General features: G+C 40.2%; 1 protein-coding gene across 2 annotated transcripts; it reads right to left on the bottom strand.

Moving 5' to 3' along the window:
- Positions 1 to 422: 422 nt before the first annotated feature.
- On the bottom strand, positions 423 to 27,443 carry LOC127432833 (probable RNA-binding protein 18). Of its 2 annotated transcripts, none has more exons than XM_051684272.1 (6): positions 27,261 to 27,443; positions 26,489 to 26,632; positions 9,739 to 9,865; positions 9,057 to 9,137; positions 1,704 to 1,792; positions 423 to 1,353 (listed from the first exon to the last, which is right to left on the bottom strand). In XM_051684272.1, exons 2-6 carry the CDS (start codon positions 26,593 to 26,595, stop codon positions 1,191 to 1,193), a joined length of 567 nt encoding a protein of 188 aa, XP_051540232.1. In that variant the 5' UTR covers positions 26,596 to 26,632; positions 27,261 to 27,443; the 3' UTR covers positions 423 to 1,190. The 2 variants fall into 2 exon arrangements, with proteins under 2 accessions (XP_051540232.1, XP_051540233.1); XM_051684273.1 differs by having other exon boundaries at positions 26,489 to 26,602.
- Positions 27,444 to 27,455: the final 12 nt, after the last annotated feature.

Genomic DNA, 27,455 nt, shown 5'->3' with positions numbered 1-27,455 from the left:
ACAACTGACCCAGAGTTGGACATGTAAAAAGTTAAGCATGATGTGCAGGGCGACAGATCCACTGAGTTCTTATAAACGTCTGGTAAAGGCGCGCTGTACTTCGAATTTAAAACTCAAGCAGTCTCAATAAATTCGAATACTTTAACATGTTATTTCAGGGTTCAACAGATACTTAAATATTTAAATCAAGCCTAAGACAAAAGGCTAACGGTCTTGCTTCACATTATTCTAATTTGAACACTGTAATAATAAACGCATTAAGATAACGGTGGTATCAAAAAGGAAAATGATGTTAACGGTGGAGCCACTATTATTGATCATTTACAGACAAGACTTCAATGCAATGCAAGAGAAGCCCAGCAGACTTCCATTACTATGATTTAAATTCACAAACATGTCAAATAAAAAAAATGCAATAATCCAGTTTGGACACCTCTTAGAAGGAACATTTGATTTATTTATTTATTTATTTTTATATATGGCAAGAGCAAAATCTATCAAAATACCTGGATTTTTACATTTGATCCAAACTGTCCATGACACACGAGCCCTTTTCAATTTTGACATAAAAAGGCAAAGCTATTAACAGCTAAAGAATTGTACAGCAACAATGCAGCTCTAATGAGCAGAATTTTGTGCTTTCTTTATAAATAAATGACTCAAACAGTCTAAAAGACAGGTAATATTCTGAGTAGTGTGTAGATTTGGGATCATGAGATTCCTAACACACAACACAACACATCTGCAAGCAGCACAGCATGAAACCACATGGGGTAGTTTACAATTGAAAAAAAAACAAAAAAAAAACAACCAACACAAACAAGCATTCTGGAAGAATATAAGGGACATGTGTACAGAAATGTAGTTTGAAAATTCAGAAAGGTGCAAAAGTTTTCATCACCTGAAGAACTGAAATTATTAACATCAACATTTAAAAAAAAAAAAAAAGAGGATAAACTAATTTCACTTGAATATTCTTATATCCCGCTTACTTCAGATAATGTCTTTCATGGTAAAAGTACTCCTCCATTGGCCTGAAAACAGCACAACACTACAAATCAAAGGTGTAACACACCTTCTCGTAATGCATTACAGTCTCACATTAGCCAAGAGATAAGAACAGCTTATCTCCGTACATCTCAGTCCCTAGTCCGTTCAGTGCAGGGACACTTGGCCAGTTTTAGGAGAGGTCACCTCCTGAATTTGCGGAACTGCTTGCGGTAGGGCTGGGATCGCTTGTCCTTCTTATCGGAAGGCTTGTTGTAGATATACACTAAGGGTCCAGAAAAGTCATCTGGGTTCTCGTCCATCATCTGCAGCTTGGCTTCAATGGCACGAATCTTTGCATTAACACTATAGAAAGCAGAGGGAATACAAGAAAGAAAAGAGCATTAACCATATTCTCCATTCCAAGCAGAGCACTTCAGTGGCTGTTCTGATGGAGAAATACAAGCATTTTTCTACAAAAGTCACACTTCGGACTTCGGAGAAGCTATTGGTCATGAGTGGTTCAAGCACATGACCCTTTCGTCCCTGCTGCAAAAGGAGAGGCTGAGAAAATGTATTAACAGGAGAATGAAAACAGTGTATAAGAGAGGGAAACACAAAAGGGGGGAATTTGAAAGAGCAAGAAGTGAAATAGGGTGAGATGGAAGGAAAGCGAGAGGGTGAGAAGTCTAGCTTAGAGCGGAAATATCCCAAACCTCAGTGAAGCTGGCAGCTCCTCTGCTTCACTGGATGAAGGCTCTAAACTGGCAGGCAGATTCTTGTCTCCTCTGAAGGTTTCGAACCTCTGAAATAGAGCAAACACACACACCAAGTGGGAAAGAAGACAGGGAAGACACGTGTGAGGCACACGCTTATGAGAAACTGTGCAGTGCTGATTTATTTGATTTATGAAAAATGAGAACCAACTTTCCACCACAAAGCTGAACATTTGAGGTCAAAGGCCAGGTAGAAGAGATTTGACTTAGCCACCTATCTTACAGTCAATTGTTCCAGTCAGGGACCAAAGAAAGGCCACAAAAGCTACTTATCCTCACAGTACGACATTGTGGGAAAAGCTGGACTGCAAAACAATGGCATGCACATTCATTCCACTCAAAACTGACAATCAAAAATCCTTACAACCTTGAGCATTGTGACAGCCAAATCATGTTATGAGAATCTGTGGGGAATAAAAACAAAGAATGATTTAATGAACTATAATAATGAAAGACTAAAATGAAAATGACAAAATAGTTTTGAAATGACAAGTTAGTATTAAAGAATAAATGTTCAATATTAAAGACAACATGAAACGGCCTCCACAACACACTTAACTGGGAAAATGTCATATTTATGGGTGAAACAGAATATTCAGCCAAAAATAATATAGGGCAGGACTTGATTTTATCCTTTGGGATTTGACTGGATGGCGATTGCTAGGCTATTATATTATTGGTTAATCTAATTATTCCCCAGTCATGCAACCTTAGTTGCTGGGTGTTTTTTCAGTTGTTTTCAGATTTTCAGGTTTTCTTTCTGTTATATGAAGGTCACATTAAAACTGACTCGGAACGTTTTACCAGGCCCTCATCATTTATTTTTAGTACTTTAAAAAAAAATGCTTTTTATGTTCAGATTTTACCATTTTAAACTTGACCCAGACCCAGACTTTCAATATTAAACTATGAAAATCATTTATAAAAATACTAATTATTACATGTTTAAAACTATGATAATCTAAGCAAAGAGTGAATAAATATAAACACTTTCAATATTTATTGTGTGAAAATGTTTTCTATCAATTTTTCAAATATTAAGGCTTTACCACAAACAATTTTGTACCTAATACATTTTTGCCCCAAATAAAGTGTACTTGTTAACCAAGTCAATAAAACTGTCAGTGAAGAGCATACTTGAGTTGAAATATGAGACAAGAAAAAAAGAAAGAAAAATCAAGGTAAATATCACTTGTAAGCAGAAATGTTTTGGGGGCGTCATTTCCAATCAAGCTATAATTTTGCCAAATTATGCAAAATGTCTGAAAATGTCATTTAATTGTGTGTATTTTGAATACATAAAATGTAAGCTATGAAATTAGTCTTTGCAAGACAAAAGGAGTCAGCCATTTTATTTAAAAAATGTTAAAGGTATAGTTCACCCAAAAATGAAAATTCTCTAAACACTTACTGGCCCTCATGCCATCCCAGATGTGTATGACTTTCTTTCTTCTGCTGAACACAAATGAAGATTTTTAGAAGAATATTTCAGCTCTGTAGGTCCACTCAATGCAAGTGAATAGTGAACACAACTTTGAAGGTCCAAAAAGCACACAAAGGCAGCATAAAAGTAATCTATACAACTCCATATGATAGGTGTGGGTGAGAAACAGATAAATATTTAAGTCCTTTTTTACTATAAATATCCACTTTCAAACAGCCTAAGCTCTCTCTTCTTTCCTAAGAGTTCTTCTTTTGCTTTTGGAAATTCACATTCTCTGTGCATATCACCACCTACTGAGCAGGGAGGAGAATTTATAGTATATTTATCTTTTTCTTACACACACCTTTCATATCGCTTCTGAAGAAATGGATTTAACCACTGGAGTCTTATGGATTACTTTTATGTTTCCTTTATGTGCTTTTTGGAGCTTCAAAGTTCTGGCCACCATTCATTTGCATTGAATGGACAAACAGAGCTTAAATATTCTTCTAAAAATCTTCTTTGTGTTCTGAAGAAGAAAGAAAGTCATACACATCTGGGATGGCATGAGTAAATGAAGAGAGAATTTTCATATTTGGATGAACTATCCCTTTAATGTTATTTCCATCACCTTCATTTTCACCACAGAATTTTTTTTAACACATCAGAGAATCTGAGATGTGAAATGTCACTGTGGGTGGGGGGGTTGAAAAATTACATAACTCTCCAGCAGTGCATGCACACATACACAGGACAGTGTTAGTAGACACATTTAAAAAACAAAATAGTATAAAAAAATGTTTTAACGGGAGTTTACTTTCTAGAAGTTCACAGTGCTAAAAGTGCCTAAAGTTGAAGAAACACCCTATTACATGTTTATGTAAATTATGTAAACAAACCTTTATTTCTAAAAAATAATGTGCACTGATTAATCATCCACTATAAAACTAGGGAAATTTATTACGCAAGTAAACAGGGTCAATTTGATTTAACGTTGTCTTTAAGTTCACTTGTGAAACCATATTTGTAATTTCTTTTTGAGTACAGAAAGCCATGAGGCTATATTCTTACAACCCGTTCCTCATCCTATACATTACATTAGGTTACATTAAGTTAATCGTTTTTTCTAAATGTTTATTTTCCTTTAGATTGCTACACTCCACCCAAACAACTCATGTATAAAGGGCAAATAATTTTTTATATACACCGCATTTATCAGACAGCTCCTCTGAACAAGGGGGCTTCTAAGGGCACGGCGGATATAAACACATAGCTGAAGAATACTCTGATACTCAGACAAAACTGTATCTATGGGCCGTTGTCAGGGAGATGGTCAAACTGTCCACACATACACACTTTCCCCAGCCTCACAATATTGGGTGGAGGGTGGTCAAGAGGACCTGGATCCAAACCTACTACTTGTTGTCAACAACTCTGCTCTGTTGACCTTGACCCCAGCCTGGTGTCCCTTTCCCCTCAGACAAGGAGGGCCAGAGGGGGTGCACAGGAGGGGCGTGATTCTCAACCATACAGGATTTCCTGACTCACAGCAGCAGCTGCCTATTGTTAAACACCAGGGTTGCCTGAGGAATCCCTCTCTATATGTAGCTCTACGTATTCTACATATTTAGCTATTACTACTGCTTACCAGGGTCAAAAATAAACCAATAGTTGGGGCAAAAATGCCAAAGAAACTGACAAACATGTCCCAAATATTAAAAATATGGGGGCAAAAAAAATGCCCCCTTAGCAAATTTTTAACATGTAGCAGTTGTTATATTTATAATTATCAATTCTAGGCCTAGGCATGAGTCTTTTGCATTATTTACAGCTTCATTTGTATTTGATGTAGACTTGAAGTTAAAGCCATAATAGTTCAGATTGACAAGTATCTGACATAAATTGGATAATGCTGTGTTTTTATATGGTTAGAAAAAATATGCCACCATAAATGTAAAAACAATGCCCCTGAAAATCAATTCTAGCTAGCCCGTCAATAAAAAAAGATTTTCTATATAATTCATTTTATTATAGAACATTATTTTACTGGGGTGTTGTGGGTAGTTGCCAAGGCTATGTGGTTGCTAAGGTGTTCCGAGAGGTTTTTAGCACATTGTTATGCGTTTGCTAAGGTGTTTTGTGTGGTTTCAAAGTGGTTGCTTAGTGACCCAATTCAAAAGAGCCCACAAAAAAATTCTCTATGATATTCTAGCTAGATGTCGACCATTAGTGTATTTTGCCAATAGCTTTTAAAATCGATTAATAGAATGTTAAAAAATGTATTAGTCTTTCCCTGCTATGACAGGCACAGACAACGGCAAAATTAATAAAATCCCAGATGCAGTTAATTGTGCAACCAAAATCCCAATAATAACCAGAATAAAATCAAGTTTTTGTGCATAAAGCTTTGACTTTTAACTATAAACAAGACACTTATTTCAGGACTCTTATTTTGCAAAGACAAAGACTTGGTTCTGTTAAAATCCTCTATATTTAAGTGTTTACCAAATTAAACTTTTTAAAGCTTTTATATTCACCAGATTATGGATATATATATATATATATATATATATATATATACACACACACACAGTGCATTCATAAAGTATTCACACCCTTAATTGTTTTCACATTTTGATATGTTGCAGCCTTATGCCAAAATGCTTAAAAAAAGAAAAAAGAAAAAATTCACATAAATCTACACTCCATACCCCATAATGACAAAGCAAAAAAACTGATTTTTTTGATAACTTTGCAAATTTATTAAAAAGAAAAACTGAAATATCACACTGACATAAGTATTCAGACCCTTTGCTATGACACTTGAAATTTAGCTCAGGTGCATCCCATTTCTCTGGATCATCTTTGAGATGTTTCTACACTTTGAATGGAGTCCACTTGTGGCAAATTCAATTGATTGGACGTGATTTGGAAAGGCACGCACCTGTCTGTATAAGGTCTCACAGCTGAAAATGCATATCAGAGCAAAACTCAAGCCATGAGGTCAAAGGAACTGCCAGCAGGATTGTGTCGAGGCACAGATCTTGGGATGGCTACATAAAATTTCGGCTGCATTGAAGGTTCCCAAGAGCACAGTGGCCTCCATAATTCTTAAATGGAAGAAGTTTGGAACAACCACGACTCTTCCTAGAGCTGGCCACCCAGCCACACTGAGGAATCGGGGGAGAAGGGCCTTGGTAAGAGAGGTGACCAAGAACCCGATGGTCACTCTGGTTGAGCTCCAGAGATCATGTGTGCAGATGGGAGAAACTTGCAGAAGGACAACCATCACTGCAACACTCCACCGATCTGGGCTTCTCCTCAGTGCAAGACACATGAAAGCCCACTTTGAATTTGCAAAAAAGCACCTAAAGGACTCTCAGACTGTGAGAAACAAGATTCTCTGGTCCGATGAAACGAAGATTGAGCTGTTTGGCCTCAATTCCAAGCTTCATGTCTGGAAGAAACCAGGCACCTCTCATCACCTGCGCAATACCATCCCTACGATGAAGCATGGTGGTGGCAGCATCATGCTGTGGGGGTGTTTTTCAGTGGCAGGGACTGGGGGACCGGTCAGGGTTGAAGGAAAACTGAACGCAGCAAAATACAGAGATATCCTTAATGAAAACCTGGTCCAGAGTGCTCAGGACCTCAGATTTGGCCGAAGGTTCACCTTCCAACAGGACAATGACCCTAAGCACACAGCCAAGACAATGCAACAGTGGCTTAGGGACAACTCTGTGAATGTCCTTGAGTGGCCCAGCCAGAGCCCGGACTTGAACCCAATCGAACATCTCTGGAGAGACCTGAAAATGGCTGTCCACCAATGGTCCCCATCCAGCCTGACAGAGCTTGAGAGCATCTGCAGAGAAGAATGGCAGAAAATCCCCAAATCCAGGTGTGCAAAGTTTGTCGCATCATACCCAAAAAGACTTAAGGTTGTAATCGCTGCCAAAGGTGCTTTAAGTTCTGAGTTAAGGGTCTGAATACATATGTCAATGTGATATTTCAGTTTTTTCTTTTTATTAAATTTACAAAGTTGTGAAAAATCAGTTTTTTGCTTTGTTATTATGGGGTATGGAGTGTAGAATGATGTGAAAAAAATTAAAAGAATTTAAAGCATTTTAGCATAAGGCTGCAACATAACAAAATGTGAAAATAAATGAAGGGGTCTGAATACTTTATGAATGCACTGTGTGTATATATACATATATATATATATACATACACACACACACACACACACACACACACACACACACACACACACACTACGGTGCAAAAGTTTTAGGCACTTAAAAACGTTGCATAGTAAGGATGTCTTAAAAATTAATGACATAAATAGTTTTCATTTATCACTTAATGTCATACAAAGTCCAGTAAACATAAAAAAAAGCTAAATCAATATTCGGTGTGACCACCTTTGCCTTTAAAACAGCACCAATTCTCCTAAGTACACCTGGACACAGTTTTTCTTGGTTGTTGGCAGATAGGATGTTCCAAGCTTCTTGGAGAACTCGCCACAGTTCTTCTATCTATTTAGGCTGTCTCAGTTGCTTCTGTCTCTTTATGTAATCTCAGACTGACACGATGTTCAGTGGGGGGCTTTGTGGGGGCCATGACATCTGTTGCAGGGCTCCCTGTTCTTCTATTCTAATCTTTTCTATTTGCAAATGTAATGTTTGGGAGTCTAATATTTATATTTCCTATTGACACACTAAAGCTGAAGATATACAGTTGTGCTCAAAAGTTTGCATACCCTGGCAGAAATTGTGAAATTTTGGCATTGATTTTGAAAAAATGACTGATCATGCAAAAAAACTGTCTTTTAAGGATAGTGATCATATGAAGCCATTTACCTGTGGGTTTTTCTTTGTATCCTGAACAATTCATCTGGCAGTTGTGGCTGAAATCTTTCTTGGTCTACCTGACCTTGGCTTGGTATCAAGAGATCCCCGAATTTTCCACTTCTTAATAAGTGATTGAACAGTACTGACTGGCATTTTCAAGGCTTTGGATATATTTTTATATCCTTTTCCATCTTTATAAAGTTCTATTACCTTGTTACGCAGGTTTTTTGACAGTTCTTTTCTGCTCCCCATGGCTCAGTATCTAGCCTGCTCAGTGGATCCACGTGAGAGCTAACAAACTCATTGACTATTTATACACAGACACTAATTGCAATTTTAAAAGCCACAGGTGTGGGAAATTAACCTTTAATTGCCATTTAAACCTGTGTGTGTCACCTTGTGTGTCTGTAACAAGGCCAAACATTCAAGGGTATGTAAACTTTTGATCAGGGCATTTGGGTGATTTCTGTTACCATTATGATTTAAAAAGGAGCCAAACAACTATGTGATAATAAATGGCTTCATATGATCACTATCCTTAAATAAAAGATAGTTTTTTTGCATCAGTCATATTTTCAAAATCAATGCCACAGTTATACTGTAGGAACAAGCCGTTCTAACTGTAGAATCCTCCAGCGCCGGCCACAGAGGAAAAATAAAAAAATACACATTTTTGCCCATAACCGATAGTTCCAAAAAGCAACTATCGGCACCGATTAATCGTAAAACCGATGTATCGGTCTACCTCAAATGCTAGCCCAAAGATATGGCTTAGGTAACTCCTTCAATGTGAATCTATGGGATTTTAATGTCCTCCAGGTAAAAATCCTAAACTCGAATACTTAGAAGAGTAAAAGCACATCTCTACTCAATAAGCTGCAAGATTTCAAGTATTGTTCAGGCACCAAAGTTAATACTTATTAATGTAAGTTAATGGTGTTTAAAATGGTGTTGGTTATGGGTGTTTAAAAATACTTAACCCTTCGCAAACACAATTCATTTTGTGATACCCACCTTTACCTGAGCATGAGCCCAGCGTACCACTAACTTCTTAGAAAGCGCCAACTTTCCATTCAGACACTGAATGGCCCGCTCAGCCTCCTGTAATGGGGAGAAAACAACATTAATTTGGATTGTCATAACAGAGATTGCCAACATCAAAATTAGATTTTATGATTATCACAATAATACAGGTTATGGTTAAATGTCTCTAAACATTTGTCACTATGCTTTGACCAGAGAATTTGACACCAAGTGGCACCCACAATTTAATTATAAGACAGTTAATTATCATTTCAAATTCAATTCAAATGATCTTTTAAACCATTTGGCACTTTTAAAGAAAACATCTCTACAGCCTCTGGATTCAGAGTCTTCCTGTTTGTCTGTTTGCTCACTCCTTGCGGCTCTTACTGGGAGCACAGCATAATGATAGGGAACAATAATGGCTGATGATGGATCACTAGTTTTCCAAGCTCTCATGAAGAGTGTGAATAAGATCTGTAAACACACATTTCCCCTACAACGACACTCTTGGGACTGCCTCACATTACACTCAAAAGAGCAAAATCCTTCCTCCATCAGCTGTCTAGGTGCTTTATGTGGGCCTCCATACCATCATAGGATCCATCAAAATGTCATTGATTTGGCTACTATGGATAGTTAATTCTCAGTGGATGTTGGTAAAGAGAAGGCACAGAACCTCTTTGGTGTGGAAGTTCACAAAGCAGTATCCTCTTGGCTGCCCCTCCAGAGGACCCGACTTGTGGAACAGGAAGTCAAACTGCTTCACTTTGCCAAACTTCTCCAGGAGCTTTACTAAATGGTACCTGCAGGAACACAGAGTGAGATATCCTTATTTTGAAGTTCTGAAATCTATTTCCTTTTGTGCAACATACTCCCAACGTTGGGGTAAGCGTTTGTGTCAACATGATTATGGATACTGGAATTACGCTAACTAGATTTGTGCCTCTGCAAAACTTGTCGCTGTTATTCTAGGCTGTTTTGGCTAGTTAACAGGGCATAAGTGGTTGCTTACTGGCCCAAGTCAAAAGAGCCCACCAAAAGTCTGTATGATACTCTGGTCTTATTTGGCAAGGATCCCTTCTTCCATGTAAGTCTATGGGATTTTTACCAATGGTTTTACTGTAAATCTGATCACTTATTTAAATAATAGCAAACCTCCCTTCAATAAGTCTCCTAGACTCCTAGAAAGACATTACTATACCTATATTTTTGCTAAATGTTTTGTACTTGGCTCATTGTACATTGTATAATGGCAGTTTCCTGCTGCAATGAACATTAGAGGCACTATAGCAACAACTTTTATTCTCTTTCAGGTAAATCACAAGAAAAACGGCAGATGATCAGTTCATAAACACTTACTCTTCACCTTGTCTCACACACAATACTATCTTATGATATCAAAACACTTATTAAAGTGCATGAAGGTGATACATTTTAACGTTTGCATTACATACTCAACTACATTAACAAGCTTGTTTAAGCATGATCAAACTACACAGTAGGCCGTTGAACTTGCAAAGGACCAGGATATGAGTCCTGAAGAGCACGTAAGTTGACACACAAGTCTAAAATGTCAGAAGCCACACAAAATAATGTCGTTGCTTCAGCAATTGCATTTTTATTCTCACATTTGCTTTTCTGACACTATTGGTTAGGTTTAAGGTTTAAGGTATGGACGTAGGCTGTCACAAAGTTCGTAGCTCTTCAACAAAGGAGGAAGCGGGAGATGTCGAAATCTAATTCAAAAGGTATATTTTTATGTTTTAACAACTCAAAACTCTCTTTTCAGCTGACTAAAAACCAACACAGTCTCTAGGTGTGTGTGTGTGTGTGTGTGTGTGTGTGTGTGTGTGTGTGTGTAGCTCTCTTTCCCACACTGGCATCTGGCTCACTCTTAAATCCATCTCCACTGGGGGGCCTGGGTAGCTCAGTGAGTACTGACGCTGACTACCACCCCTGGAGTTGTGAGTTCGAATCTAGCGCGTGCTGAATGACTCCAGCCAGGTCTCCTAAGCAACCAAATTGGCCCGGTTGCTAGGGAGGGTAGAGTCACATGGGGTAACCTCCTTGTGGTCGCGATTAGGGGTTCTCGCTCTCAATGGGGCACGTGGTAAGTTGTGAGTGGATCACGGAGAGTAGCATGAGCCTCCAATGTTACGAGTCTCCGCGGTATCATGCACAGCAAGCCACGTGATAAAATGCGCGGATTGACTGTCTCAGAAGCGGAGGTAACTGAGACTTGTCCTCTGCCACCCGGATTGATGTAACCGCGCCACCACGAGGACCTACTAAGTAGTGGGAATTGGGCATTCCAAATTGGGACAAATCTGTCTCTACTCTCACTGCAATGACAAACAGCTGTTAGAGACAATCAATGACAGGCGATGACCCTCACCATTCTCATCTCCCGATCTCGCTCTCCATTCACAAGCCAGTGCTCGACCACACCCCCCCACCACATACCCCCATCGTCCGACTCTGGCCAGGGAGCCATCTGGCCTGCCAAGTCCACCCCCCCATTTCTGGAGAGGAAGTCTGCAACAGCCATATGCGGCCCCGGCCTGTGGACCAACTCGAACTTAAAGCTGTAGGGCCAGATCCCAACGGGTGATTCACATGTTGGTATCCTTCATGCGATGAAACCACTGGAGCAGGGCGTGGTCCGAACAGAGGGTGAAAGCCTGTCCAAGGAGGTAGTATCGAAGGGTGAGGACCACCCACTTGATGGCCAGACACTCTTTCTCAATGGTGCTGTACCTTGTGTCCCTCGTCGAACGCTTCCGGCTGATGTACTGCACCGGACGATCCTCCCCCTCGACCACCTGGGACAACACGGCTCCCAACCCCGTCCGACGCGTCGGTGTGTAAAACAAAAGGGAGAGCAAAATCAGGAGAGTGTAACGACGGCGCGCCACAAAGCGCAGCTTTCACCTGCATAAAAGCCTGTTTGCACGGATCCGTCCACTGGACCGAGTCTGGGGCTCCCTTTCTATTGAGATCATTCAGCAGGCTGGTGACATCCGAATAATTAGGCACAAACCTTCTATAGTAGCCAGCCAGCCCCAGAAACTGTCTCATCTCCTTTTTGGTATTGGGTCTCGGGCAGGCCGCAACCGCTGCGGTCTAAATCAATTTGGCGATGCACCTGCCTGTGACACAAGTAAAACCCCAGATACTGTACCTCCACCTGTCCAATTGCGCACTTCTTGGGGTTTGCCGTGAGTCCCGCCCGTCGCAGCGAACTCAGAACAGCCCTCAGGTGCTGCATGTGCCACTGCTAATCACAACTGTATATAATGATGTCATCCAGATAGGCAGCGGCATAAGCGGAGTGTGGTCGGAGGACTCTGTCCATAAGGCGCTGGAAAGTAGCTGGGGCCCTGAACAAACCTAACGGAAGCGTCACGAATTGGTATAAGCCAAATGGTGTGGAGAAGGCAGTTTTTTTGCGGGACATTGGCGTTAAGGGGATCTGCCAATAACCCTTTGTCAAATCCAGTGTCAAGTAAAAGTGAGCCGCACCCAACCAATCGAGCAGTTCATCAATATGAGGCACTGGATATGCGTCAAATTTAGACACTGTGTTGACTTTTCTATAATCCACACAGAACCGGACCGAGCCGTCGCTCTTCAGAACCAGCACCACCGGGCTGGCCCAGTCACTGTAGAATTCTTCTATTACCCCCATATCGAGCATGGCCTTTAAATCTTCCCGAAACACTTTTTTTTTTTGTGCTCGGGTAATCGGTAGGGCAGACTACGTACCACTACCCCTGGGTTTGTTTCGATATGGTGTTCTGTGAGGTTCATACGACGGGGAAGAGGCGAGAACATGTCCGAGAATCCTCTCTGCAACCGGGCCATATCCGTGATTTGCGATGGTGAGAGGTTGTCTCCGCAAGCGACCGGGTTGCCTCGATTGGCTTTTAAGTTCACCTCCGGTCCGAGCTTCTCCCTCTCTGGAACCAATGTTGGCAAAGCCATGGGAACCACCTCCCTCCATGGTTTTAAGAGGTTGAGGTGGTAAATTTGACATTCTCCACCCCTATCCGTTCGTCTAACCTCATAATCGACTTCCCCAACTTGCCAACCCGTTGCAGGGTAGCTTTCTTTAAATCTGCGTACACCAGGAGGTTCTCAGCTGGTAACTGCTGTGCCGTGAGCTGGGCCTCCCCTGACAGCAGTGGTAATAAGCGGACCACTCAAAGAGCTCCAAGAAAGCCTCCGGATCGTCTTGGGTCCCCATCTTGACCAGCGGAACATGGTGGTCATGGGGCCCGGGGTCACGGCGGCAGCCCCTTCTGGGGTAGTAAGCTCTGGAGTACCTGCCGGTCCTCTGCTTGAGCCTGGAGAAGCGTGATGCGCACAGCTCGAGGAGGGTTGGATGCTGTGACTGGTGGATGCTGATGAGGGTCTTGAATAATTCCTCCAGCGGTGAGGCATACATGGTGGCGTTCTTCCTCCTTAAATCCCTGGTTAAGGCACCAGTGTCACAAAGTTCATAGCTCTTTAACAAAGGAGGAAGCAGGAGACAGCGAAATCTAACTCAAATGGTATATATTTTTTTTTTTTAACAACTCAAAACTCGCTTTTCAGCGGACTCAAAACCAACACAGTCTCTGGGTGTGTGTGTGTAGCTCTCTCTCCCACACTGGCATCTGGCTCGCTCTTAAATCCGTCTCCCTTCTCACTGCAACGACAAACAGCTGTTAGAGGCAATCAATGACAGATGATGACCCTCACTGTTCTCATCTCCCGATCTCGCTCTCCATTCACAAGCCGGTGCTCGACCGCGCCACCCCATAGGCTTTTTTATTTAAAACTTGACTGAGCATTAACCTTAAAAATCTCATATGTTTTATAGAAAATTTAACTCATTTTTAACGCCCCTCACATTTCACCTTGGAAAGAGCCATGTGATATCATTTTGCAAAAATGTCACCGCAGTCAAGGTTTTTTTTCCATGAGATCAGGCTCCATTCATGTCCATAGCAAAAAGTTTTTGTGTGCCAAACTTAGACTGAGGGTATTTAGAGGTACTTAGTACTTAGAGTTGTGTTAAGGATTTGAACAAACCCCTAAGTATGAGCAACATTAATAGTGATGCTTGCCTTAGCAAACAAATACCATTAATAATTGGACAGAGCAAGAATGAAAAAATGAGTAACAACCATTATTATAGCCACAAGGGAATAATGCATGTCATGATATCATAATTCTTTGTAAGCTGAGCTTGATCAGAATGACAGGTCGCTTTACACCTTTTTAGCTGCTGTAAATCTTTTATTCACACAATACAAAGGATACAGCAGTGGTACAATGAGGATATAAAATAGCGGAAGCCTGAATTCCCCCAAGAGTTTAATTTAAGACAAACAATTACAACTGTGTGCAGCTTCAACAACCTGCTATCTTGTAACAGCCAATAAGAGACATAGGAAATCATGATGGCCCGGCCTCAATCCCTTATAAATGCAAGGGACAGCAGCAGATAGTTTTGACACCTAAAATCTTTATATATATGTACAGGACAAGGTTGCAGGGTATTTGTTCAAGGTCTTCTTGATGTCTGATGAAGGCCCTGAGGGTGGCCGAAACATCATGTATTTTTTTTAAACAAATAAAGTTGTAGCTCTATTTGTGCTTAAAGAATGGGTGTTGCACCTCCTTTAGAAAGTGTATTCCAAGTGAAGCAGGATATGCAACAAGAATAAAAATACGTAGGACGTGATGACTTCGCTAATTGTGATCGTCAGAAAATTTGGATTGTCAGAAAATGATTGGGTGGTGAAAAGTGGACATTCCATACTATAAAGCACGAGTGCAGCTAGCTGGCCATGGTCCCTATTTGACAGATGGCTGGTGGACAGGGGTTGAAAACTAAGTCCTACTTGGTGATGTCAGTCAAAAAGGAAAGTCGTTTCAGAGGTGGAAGTACCTAGACTTTGATAAAAGAAGATGAAGATAATTTTTTTCTTCTTTGGTATAACATTCACCGATGGATGTTTCACAATTAGACCATTCGTGTGTATTATGAAAGTAAATAGGGCCAATTTTGATTTCATGTTGGCATAAAACTTTACACAACTATGAAAGTCATTATTTTTATTTGTATAGCGCTTTCCACAATACACGTTCGAAGTATACTTTTGGCTTAAGAGTACAGGCAGAGTGTACTCATAAAACAGGAATAATGAATTTCTCCTCCAAATAAGAGAAGAACCTTCACATTACGTTAAACCCGTGCAATCCAAACACAGCAATAGAAGTACAAACAGGCTTCTTCAAACAGCCATGTCCTCTGCATTTGAGGGCAGTCTAGCATGCAGTCTGTACATAAAAGAGAGTGTTTTCTCTCCCTTCGCCAAGTATCCCCGCTTCTGCCTGTTCACCCGTACGTCATCCAAGTCATTAATATTTAATGCGATTTGACTTGGCACGAACATGGTTGCAGAGGGTCTATTTGAGCGCAGAGTTGCATTAACCTGTTATGCGGCAAACCACATTTTATGATAGCAATGCCAAATAAATATAAGTATATTTGCCTTTGGTATGTGTCGACATCATCGCCAGTGATTTATTCTGATGTGTGGGGGTGATGAATGGGGCATATGCATGGGCATTCCATAAACAAAATGCCAAAAATTCAGTAACACAGCTTAGGAAGGCATCCAGGCATACATTTCCTTCAGCAGGAAATGGATGGGAAAACTACAAGACTCCAGACTAAGTCATATCTAAACACATACTAGATAAACAACAACACGTATTTGGAACTTCTCGCTGTATTGTTGTTCTTCCAGCATGACAGCAAGAGTGTTCTGGGAGTAGCCTTGTACAAGGAGCTGAGGAGATGCCTGGGATTTCTTTATTGTATTGGATGTTTGAGGTTATTTTTAAATCCTGGAAAGGTAGGAGCTCGGACAGATCCTGGCTTGGGTATTAATGTTTTCCCCTTCTCTCCCAAGAGCTTTTCATCAAGTAGAATTTCGCACTTTCCCAGCCTCCACCCTCTAAAACATAGGCCACTGGATCTTCCTGGCTTGCCGCAGATTGAGGAATCGATAATGGCCCGATTCAAAGGGACAACCTGTAGAATTTTTCAGACCACAATGCACATCCCCAGAGTGCCATAAAATATGCTGTGGGGAGGAAGAAAGGGTCCGTCCAGGGAGTGAACAAACTCTTTGGCCTGGAGTGGCTTGTGAAAGAGTAGTCGTCAGCCAAGCATGTCAGCTGCCCACCCACCTGCAGCCTCTCCAGTTTCAATATTGCTGGCTTAAAAAGTGCAATGACAGACCTTGAGAAACATTTAGCAGAACAGGATGAACGCAGAATCAAGAAAAGAGTACGGATATCAAGGTCAAGGAATGATTCCAACAGACACGTGTCTATTTCAGATGACTGGATCGTGCTATGTGAGGCCAGTCTTCATCGGCTGTCCCATCGGATATGGCCTCCTGTCCCCTGTGCCTACGGCATAACGGACAATGCAAAGCAGAGCTCCAACAGCCAAAAAGTACAAACAACCAGCATCACATGGTAGATCCATCACCGGCCCTAAATGGGCCCCAGCGGAGCCCGGACAGGTCAATATGTCAGCCTCTTATTATGACAGCAGCCCCTGCTTTGTGTGAACGGACCAGGTCGGCCACGATTTTAAGTGTGGGAAACAGGCCCTGAAAGAAAGAGTTTGTATGTTTGTGTCAGAGAGATGTGAAAGCGCATGTGTGAGGTGGGGTGGAGCTCTTTTCTCTCTGTAATTGTTGACAGATATTCTCATAAGACGAAAGAAACATTGTCCTCACTGTTGTCATCATGGCTCAGTCTAGCAACAACGATGTCACTCAAACTGAAGAATTAGTTTAGATGGATCTGACAGAGGCCAAAGTGCTTGAGAATTTAGTGGCTCTGTTCCACAACCAAGTGAGCTGCCATGCTGCCTACTGGCTACATAGATAGCAGCCTTCTAATGCATCATCCTAATGGTTATGGATCCTCACAAGTGACTGATTTGGAACTCTCTACATTGGCAACAACTCAGAGTGCCACACAAACATTGGAAAAAACAAGCGGAAAAACAAGAGTGATTGATTACGGCAGTCAGAAGAGAGAAAGAGATATACAAATTTACTGTCACTTCCTTAGTAGATGTATTTGAAACCCTATTACAGCAGTGTTGACTAGTTTACAAGGGTAATATAAAACAAGTATAGAGTACAAATGTAATATAAAAGCAAAAAGACGGAAAGGTGTCGAAGTCTGTGAAACGTGTTAGTAAACAACATTTTAGCTGCTTTTCCACTATGAGGACGAACGATTCTCTTGCGAAACCCCGGCGTTCCGGGCGAGTTGGCACGGTTACGGCTTCTTTTTCCAGTGTGGTGCTGCAAAGTCAAGAATGCAAGTAACAAATAAGTCAGTTGGCAAATGCGTGACAGGTAAACATTGGAGAGACTGCCGGGTTGTGCGCTACAGAGGATGATCACATATTCCAGTTTTAGGACTGCTTTCTTCCCTGGTTTACAGATACATTTATAATCTAAATTTCTTACCTTGGCATTGGCAAATTGGAAATTGTGAGTCGCCACATACTAAAGCCATTCCACCAGCATGGTTGAGTGCATTTAGTTAAATCCGGCCCCAGAATAGTTTGTAATCGAAGGAAGCAGCAAAATGATGCTGCCAACGTTTTGGAACAGCCTTTGTGCCAAGAGCACAGGCATGGTGCCTTAAAATGCTGCCCTATGTAGGCAGCTCACAAGGTTTAGCAGACAATGCTGAAGACAGCAATGCTGTTAAAAACCTGTGACATGAGTCACAACACAGTATTTTCTAGATAGAGGAAGGCAAGCTAACTGTTATATTTAAAGGGATAGTTCACCCAAAAATGAAAATTCTCTCATCATTTACTCACCCTCATGCCATCCCAGATGTGTATGACTTTCTTTCTTCTGCAGAACACAAAGGAAGATTTTTAGAAGGATATTTCAGCTGTGTAGTTCCATACAATGTAGCTCCAAAAATCACAAAGGAAACATAGAAGTAGTTCATAAGACTTCAGTGGTTAAATCCATATCTTCAGAAGCAATACAGTAGGTGTGGGTGAAAAACAGATTAAAATGTAAGTCCTTTAAGTTCCACTTTTACATCTGAATGTCACATCTGGTGCCTGTTTAGTTTCACTTTCACATCTGAAAGTGAAAGTTAAAGTGGAGATTTAGAGTAAAAAAGGACTTTTCTCACCCACACCTTTTATATCGCTTCTGAAGATATAGATTTAACCACTGGAGTCTTATGGATTACGTCTGTGTTTCCTTTATGTGATTTTTGGAGCTACAAAGATCTGATCACGTTTGACTTGCATTGTAGGGACCTAGAGAGCTGAAATATTCTTCTAAAAATCATTTCATTTGTGTTCTGCTGAAGAAAGAAAGTCATATACATCTGAGATGGTATGAGGGTGAGTAAATAATGAGAGAATTTTCATTTGTGGGTAAACTATCCTTTTAAGTGTTAGAGGCAGGGAAGACTCACAGGTTCTGTGACAGGTGGAAAGTGTGAGGTTTGTGCTATTTCAGCAACGTGACTTGTCATGTTGCCCAAGCACTGACTACCACAAGTCAGCAACATACATTTTCACCACTTTTCTGTGGAAAAGAAATTGAGCAACTGTGCAAATGTGTCCAGAATTTTTTTTTTTTTTAGATCAGACTAGCAGCTTGTGATTAATGTGATGTTGATGATGATGAAACTTACAGTCAATAAGCTAGATTAATTAGCACCATGAAGAGACTGTTTAGAGGAAGAGAGAAGGATGATTTTCTGTCAGACAAAAATCTGTTGGTGAATGCAAGCTTGTGAAATGTGAACTTTGCAAGTTCTTCCAAACCTGTGATATATTGAGGTCCCTTAAGATAGATCAAATGAAATATATGAGATAGTCACAATGGAATGGCTGACAAAAAAGCAGCTTTTCAATAAATTACTGCAAAAACAGAATCTGAGCATGCAGTCTACTGGCTGTATTTGCCTATAAATATGCCTGTAAAATAACTTGCGAGAGACAAATGAAGAGCTACCAAAAAAAGCAAAAATACAATCAAAAAACTACTGGGTGCTTAAAACTTACTGTATTATCAGTAATGGGAATGAGATTTATTAACATTACAATAATGAGAATTTGAGGGAGAAATGTGCTTCATTTGTCCACCATCAAAGTGGACAATTATCATTGCTGAGAACCGTGGTGAGAAATTTTGAGCCAGGAAGAGCTTCTAATCGTACCGTACCGAACCATGTTCAAGTGGAAATGCTACTGGAGCCGATTCTCACCATGCTCAGGTTCCAGCAGTGGAAAAGCACTTATTGTCATGACAATATCAAAATGCATAAAATCTTTATGGTCTAAAAATAAGCTTTCTTAATGCAAAAATATAAGTACTTATTTTTTTTACTTTTGGTTTAAGGGTGATATATGACCTGGACAGCTGTTGGTAAGATTCACCCCACTAGTTAAACAATTGTGATTTAATGAAAAACTGCATGTGAACTCAAATGAAGATTTTTAGAAGAATTTCTCAGCTTTTTTGGTCCATACAATGTAAGTGAATTGGTGCCAAAATTTTGAAGATCCAAATATCACATAAGTCAGCATAAAAGTAATCCATACGACTCCAGTGGTAAATCAATGTCTTCAGAAGTGATATGATAGATGTGGTTAAGAAATAGGGCTGGGCAACAGGACGATGTAATCAGATATCGACGATGTCTTACAAAGATCCCAATGCCGATTCCAAACAGACATGATCGACAATATCGGGAAATGGCAAAACCATGAATCTGGGAAGTCGGAAAATATATTAAACAATGACCAGGGTGTGAAACTAGCACCCACCACTCGCCAAATGCGACAAGGCTGAATCCAGTTCACAAGCTCCTCGTCCAAATGTATTTCATGCATGGGTAATTTTGCTAATCTACCCGCAGGGAATTTCTTACTTTCACTCTAGTAAATTTCTATGGGCAGCGTTCCTGTCGTTACATTACTGGATTTAATTTTAATTAATGCGTAATTTATTGAGAGATTATTGAATGGGACTTTTACGAGAGCGGATGTTTACACAGCTGCGCATGCTGCTGTCACAGACTGTCACTCAATCACTGCTGCAGCATCAAACTCTTCAAAGTGAAACACTTTCTTCGCTCTGCACAGTGAAAAAAAAAAATAATAGTTTCGTCATGCAATGCCTTCATTTAACACCAAGACAAGGGGATATTTCAAGATTAAAATCACAGCTTCAACTTAAAGCAGCACGCTGAGGTAAGTTTTGGCTCTGATGCCAACACGGGCTTGTCTGTGTGAATTTGATGGTAATTTTCAGGGTGATTCTGTAACTGGGCTCTTATGACATTAGTTTTTAAGTGTACATTTTTAAATCAGTGCAGCAATATATCAGTGCGCTTTGTCCCTCATGTCATGAGCAGTATTTACGCGTTTACTCCACGCCCTCGCGGGGGTACTGGAAACTATCGCAGCTACTTCAGGCAGATTAACTATAAATCCATGTAAACATCCAAGTTAAGTGTAAATAAATGCCCTGGCTCTGCTGTTCGCGTGATTGACAACTGGAGCTAAAACTGACAGTATTTCTGCGCGTGCACAGCGAGGTGCGTGGGGCGCGTGCGTGAGAGATGCGCAGGGCGCGAGGCGATCGTATGGTGAAGAGAGTGGCTGTGTCCGAAATCGTTCACTCATTCACTATTTCCTACATAGTGAATGGCAGTGAGTGCACTATATCTCAGCAGCGAGTGAACGAAATGAGTGAGTGAATTCGGACGCTGACACATACACCGAGTGTCGGAGCTCTGGGGCTGTCACAGAAACAACATCACATATGAACTTTTAAAATACTTGAGCCTTACTTGTTATTCTTATAAAATAATATATTAATACAATAAATCTTCATTCTGTTTGTCATTTTTAATATATACTGTGTGTTAATATAAAGAATAAGCACATTTGATCAAATAAAGTGTACATTTTAAAATTTATCTTTATGTTTTGTCTCTCTATATGTTATGATGTAAATCATAATCATAACTCAAAAAGTAATTTAATACAATCAGCATGAAAGAAAATATTGCAGGAGTGAAGGAAGCAGTAAACTCCCAGCTCATACGTCTTCCCTGTGGTGGACTGTGGGCAATTAACCGTTGTCGAGTGTACATCAAATGTACACTCAAAATTAGAGTGCATTAGGGGTAATAATGAAAGTAAGGAACGAGTGGCTCACTCAGAATTCAGACACTCCTACAAAATGGCAGACACTCGAAATAGTGCATTATATAGTGGATATGGGGCGGTTACAGACACAGCGAGTGTTCCACGACTGGGGTTGGTGCCCTACACACTAGGCTGCATACTCTGCATTTAGAGAGCGGAGGTACTGCTGTACAGAACTAATGATCTAAATACTTACAACACTGAAAACTGTAACTACACTGAAATAAGAATCCGCGCAGGACTTTAAAAGCTATGACATAGTGAAAGCAGGCATTAATAAAGCATGATCTTGCTTTGGTTTATATTTCAGCATTATATATAATGTCCTTGTGGGACATTTTCACGTTTTCACCGTAATAATTACTAGAAATGTTCCAAACCTCTCTTATTGACAAATTCATCCAGATCTGACAAGAGCCCTTAAAGGGATAGTTCACCCAAAAAGGAAAATTATCTCATAATTTACTCACCCTCATGCCACCCCAGATGTGTATTACTTTCATGTGCTGAACTCAAATGAAGATTTTTAGAAGAATTTCTCAGCTCTTTAGATCCATACAATGCAAGTGAATGGGTGGCAACATTTTAAAGCTAAACAAAATCACATAAGTCAACATAAAAGTAATCCATAAGACTCCAGTGGTTAAATCAATATCTTCAGAAGCAATGTGATAGGTGTGGATGAGAAACAGAGAAACAGATCACCTTCACATTCTTCTTCTTGTGTTTTTGGTGATTCACATTCTCTGCATATCGCCCCTGCTGTCTAGCAAAAAATGACAAATATTGATCCGTTTCTCACCCACTCCTATCATATCACTTCAGAAGATATGGATTTAACTACTGGAGTCTTATCGATTACTTTTATGCTGCCTTTATGTGCTTTTTGGAGCATCAAAATTTTGGCCTACAGAGCCAAATGTAAAAATTCACTGAAAGTAAATAGTGACTCAGGCAAACATTCTGTCTAATATCCACTTTGTGTTGCATGGAAGAAAGAAAGTCATATGAGTTTGGAACAACATGATGGTGAATGATGACAGAATTTCCATTAATAATAATAATAATTCTGTAGTACATGTTCAATGTGTATTATGTAATGGAATACAGGGGAGTTAACATCTATTATGTCATTTGTGAAAGTAGCGAGTTACTACTTGAGTACTCTTTTAATTGGATACTTTCTTACTCTTGCTCAAGTAATTATTTATGTTAGTACTTTTACTTTAGTACAGTTTTTGGCTACTCTACCCACCTCTGGCTAGCAATAACCAATTGCTGAGGTGGGAAGCGCATACTTGCGTTTCGCCGGCCATATGTGGGCCAGCATGTCATGGCGACATATATACGCCACTACTGTTGTGTTGTGCAAACGAATCAGAATGTGGTGATTCACAATATTGGAAAACCTCTCAAAGCTAGAAAGACATCCAGTAGTTCTAGGTGGTTGACATGTCACGGCCATTTCGCACCTGTTTCTAGGTGTCAAAGGTCAGGCGTCCATTACACACCGCACCCCAACCTGTGTTGGATGCGTTTGTGGTCATCACTTTCTTTCTGAAAACTTGACCCAGCATAACACCCTGTTGGTAGAAGGCTCACTCTGTCCATGGTGGTAGAGAAGCTAGACAGTGGCAAGTTACCGTGATGCACATGAAAATGAAATTTCAGTTGTAATGTTTTTTCAGTTTGAACTGAAACAGATACCGAAGAATGATCTGTACGCACTCGTTCATGAGGTGCGCACGCATGAACTCCTAAAAAGTAGATTTACTGGCTGGGGAAAAGTGTGCTTTTCACCAGTTGACAATAGACCAGATTTTCCATATGGCAAAGCAGCAAGTCTCTGTGTTCACTCAGTAGTACCTAGTACCAATTGCTGAGGTAATTCAAAACACACACACCATTCATTTTCAATGGGGCGAGCGCCGCATCGATTCATTTTGTGAACGTGCGGGGAGCCAGAGACAGACTGAAATGAAGGACTTTAAATTAATCAGCAGTTCCCTCGAACGCGAATCTAAAAAGCTACCTGTAACATGGTGCAATTGGTACATGAATTACACGTCCTTCAGATCTATTGACACAAATCAGTCCTACAGACGGATGTGCGATAAGATCTGTTTCAGAGTTAACATTTTGAATGGGAGGGTCACTCGCACGTGATTTGGCATAATCGTTTTCTTCCACTGACTCGTGTAGTTGACGGCGAAGCAGAAGAGGGCTTCTAGACGAGAGATGAATCACTGCCTTGAAGGAAGAAAATTCTGAGGAATGGTGTTTGCACACCTGCTTTTATAGCGGACAGCTTTGCGCCTAAAAGGGAGGGGCTCAAACACCATAGCCAATATTAGAATATTGCCATTATTGTACAGAGGTTTCAACTAGGTCGTGTGGAAGGACACTCCCCATATATGTTAGCAAACGCAATGTCAAGTGTACCGAGTCGTAAGAGAACTCATACGCTCGCTTGAGGTGGATATATTTTTTATTCGATAAGAAGAAATGTGCATAAACTATGATGGAAACACATTTACTGAATAAACTCCTATTGAATTTAACATGAATACAGGATGCGCATCAAAACAATTATGTGACTGAATAATTAATTCATCACTGGACGAACCAGCGGACCAATCATCGCAACTGAATTGTTGTCCTAGTCATTCTGAAATACCGGTGTCCTAAAATTCCAAAGCCTGCATAGAGTTTGCAGAGCAAATAAGTTAAACACAAACTTGCACTTTTTCCAGAAGAGCAGGTTTATTGATACTGTTAAAGAATTTCTTATAGATCCACACTGCAAAGTCACGATGGAGGAACACACACACACACACACACACACATAGTGCTCCCAGAACTGTGTGACACGCTGTCATTTCCTGTCATGAAACAAGTTATTAAAGTGTTTTGTCTGCGTGTCCTAAACCACGAGTATTTTATTAATAAAAGAGTCACACAGTCGCAACAATTTCCCCAGAAGTTACGATTTTGTTCTTTTGTTTTTGCGATATTCAGATTTTTCGCATAAATTCACAACCTGGATGGAAACATAGCTACTGCTTGTGTCTGATTCGCTGTTGTTCAGAGGCGTGTAGTGCGAGCTGGAACAAGCGCATGTAAAGAGTTTTCACTCTTTTTTTCTCTGTTTCATTCATCTGAAAACTGCAGGAATAATGTAATTTATGAGAATGCTGCAAATGATCTCTGATCATCTCAGGAGGTGCTGTGTTTTTAGTTATTTCCATGCGGTTAGCATGCATTGTGAACATAACTCTGCAGGTTCAGTAATATATATATATATCTTTCTATTAAAGAAACAAAGAAGAAAGTGATTAAATCATAAAGTAATACAAGACATGTTCACCTTGAACCTAAAATGGAGTTTTCTTTTCTTTTGGCAGCATTAACTGTATTACCAAAACGCAATACAAACACAAATTCGATAAGAACACACATTTGGCAGCTTTATTTTGGGAACACAAGGAAACTTATTAGGCTTATTTATTTTGATTATCAATGTTTTTACATTTATAATTGCCTTTAGTTCTGAATCTGTAGGCTATTAGTAATTTTGCACCTGGTGTCGTTGACAGATGCTTGCGTGACAGCAAATGAAGCCATTGGAGATGGTAAATGTTTGGATTTGGGGAGGTGGTTAAATAAGATTTTTAGATCACTTTGTTATTTTAATCTTTTTATGTTTAGTTTAAAGTGAAATTTGAATTTAGAAATGTCTTTAGTTTGTGTTTCAATAAATGAATTACATTTTTAAAGCAAAATCAATAAAGCAAAAAAATTCACCAACCCTTGGCAGGTGGGTTGACGATGTAATCGGATATCGCAATATTTTTTAAGGCAATTATCGATAAAATATTTGTTACATATCGCCCAGCCCTAGTGAGAAACAGATAAATATTTAAGTCCTTTTTTTTTTTTTTTACTATAAATTCTCCTCCCTGCTCAGTCAATCTCCACTTTAACTTTCACCTTCTTCTTCTTGTGTTTTTGGTGATTCACATTTTTCATGCATATCGCCCCCTACTGGGAGAACAATTTCAAGCAAGAAAATGACTTAAATATTGACCTGTTTCTCACCCACACCTATCATATCACTTCTGAAGATATGGATTAAAAAACTGTAGTCGTATGGATTATTTTTTGTTCTGTGTTTATGTGTATGTGTTCAGTCACAATTTTGGCACCCATTCACTTGCATTGTGTGGACCAACAGAGCTGAAATATTCTTCAAAAAATCTTCATTTGTGTTTTGCAGAAGAAAGAAAGTCATACACATCTGGGATGGCATAAGGGTGAGTAAATGATAAGAGAACTTTTATTTTTGGGTGAACTATCCCTTTAACATTTGTGTTGTTGTGCTCCAGCCTTGGTACTGAACACCAAATGACCAGGTGATCAATCGTAACCAATTTCCAAGCCTTCATAAATCTCTCTTACAATCTGTCCACAACAGCTACAGTGCAAAACCTAAAGTCCAGTTTTACCCCAAAACTCAATTACTGTTCTCAATTATCCACTTACTGAGAAGCCCAGGAAAAATCGCATTTGGGTGAATGCTGACCTCACATAGCAGGACTTCACCAGTGTGTTGTGTGCGTATGTGTGTTTGTGTGAGATCTGCAGGACCCTGGAGCTCACTACTACAAACACTCCCAGCATGTGAACTAATTAATCTTCCCAATCACCAGCCTGTGGGCATCACGGCTGTTTTCATTCAAGCATGTTATTTAAAGAAAAATAGAGGAACGAGTGGGAAGGAAACGCCTGTCTAGACGCCAGCCCAGGCAAGCTGTACATTTTCCAGGGGCACTCTCGCAACGTGTGCTGTTTCTCTCCGGCTTCCCTTCTGTGTCACCCACCCACCCCCTCTCCACCTTGAGCAGCCGCTACAGGTTCACAGAGTAAACACGCCAGGTGAATTAGAAATGATGGCAGCCCCTCAGCAAAACAAGTCTCCACGGCCGGGTGGCTCTCTTTAACACGCCTTGTTCGTCATTTGCTCATTCTCCAGCACAAAGACACATACAGCTAATCAATCATCTGGACAGGTCCGCAGGTCTGCCTGGGAGGCAGTGCAGTGAGAGCCCGGCCCATGGTTCCTGCAGAGGCAAAGACTCACTCTGTGATCTTGGGGTCAATGTTGCCGATCCAGAGCCGATGACCCTCCTGTGCCAAGCCACCTGACAGGATGGAGGCATTCTCCACAGTTTCTGCAACTGACTGCATTGGGGTCCTGAGAACAATCAATGAGCCGTTTCAGTGACTTCAGAAAGAAAGAAATAGAAAAACAAATAACTGTCATGTGAGCATGATACACAGGAATGTATAAATGTCAAACATGGGTCTTTCAACGAACAATACACAGTATTGTCAACCTACTAAGGCATCGTAATTTCCCACATGGGATTCATAAAATATCTATCTATCTAGACAACAGCATTGAACACACTGCATTGTATGAGTGATCACATAAATACATAGGCTTATTAATAATCTGAATTTAAAAATAACTGTCATGCATACTCATATTTTTACTCAAGCATTCTTGATTATAAGAATTTATGTCTAGTGAAAGTGATATCTGCAAAACAGTTACATTTTGGACCTCAAATCAATCATAACAGTGTGTTAATTGTAATGCAATATAACAACAAAGAAAATGTCAATGGGTATTTTACAAAACGTTTGTCATGCAGAAACAAGCACAGCACTGTATTAGTGCGTTTAAAACCACTATTATGCAAACTATGTCACAATTTAGAATAATATTACAGATAAACTACGAAAACTGAGATGAAAATCATTATATCATTTAGAAATCAATGAATCTTGTCTGTGCTAACAATTAGCGAGCGATACTAACACAATTATTACGTAAGCAGAGCACTCACCCTTTTTTCCTGTTTCTCCCTTTTGCTCTGTAAACACAACTAAAGACACTATGTATACAAATGGGTGGCAATGCCTCAAAACTGAACCGTCATCTTGTATATCTGCCACATGAAAGAGTCAGACAAAACGTCGGCTGGGTCCAGTTAGCTTAGCATTCAAAACATCAACAACGGCGCAGTCCAGTGACGTTTACA

This window comes from Myxocyprinus asiaticus, chromosome 42 (assembly GCF_019703515.2).
Source record: "Myxocyprinus asiaticus isolate MX2 ecotype Aquarium Trade chromosome 42, UBuf_Myxa_2, whole genome shotgun sequence".
Lineage (NCBI taxonomy): Eukaryota > Metazoa > Chordata > Actinopteri > Cypriniformes > Catostomidae > Myxocyprinus > Myxocyprinus asiaticus.
Note: the sequence above shows the minus strand (reverse complement) of the source record. Positions and strands in the feature narration are given on the sequence as shown.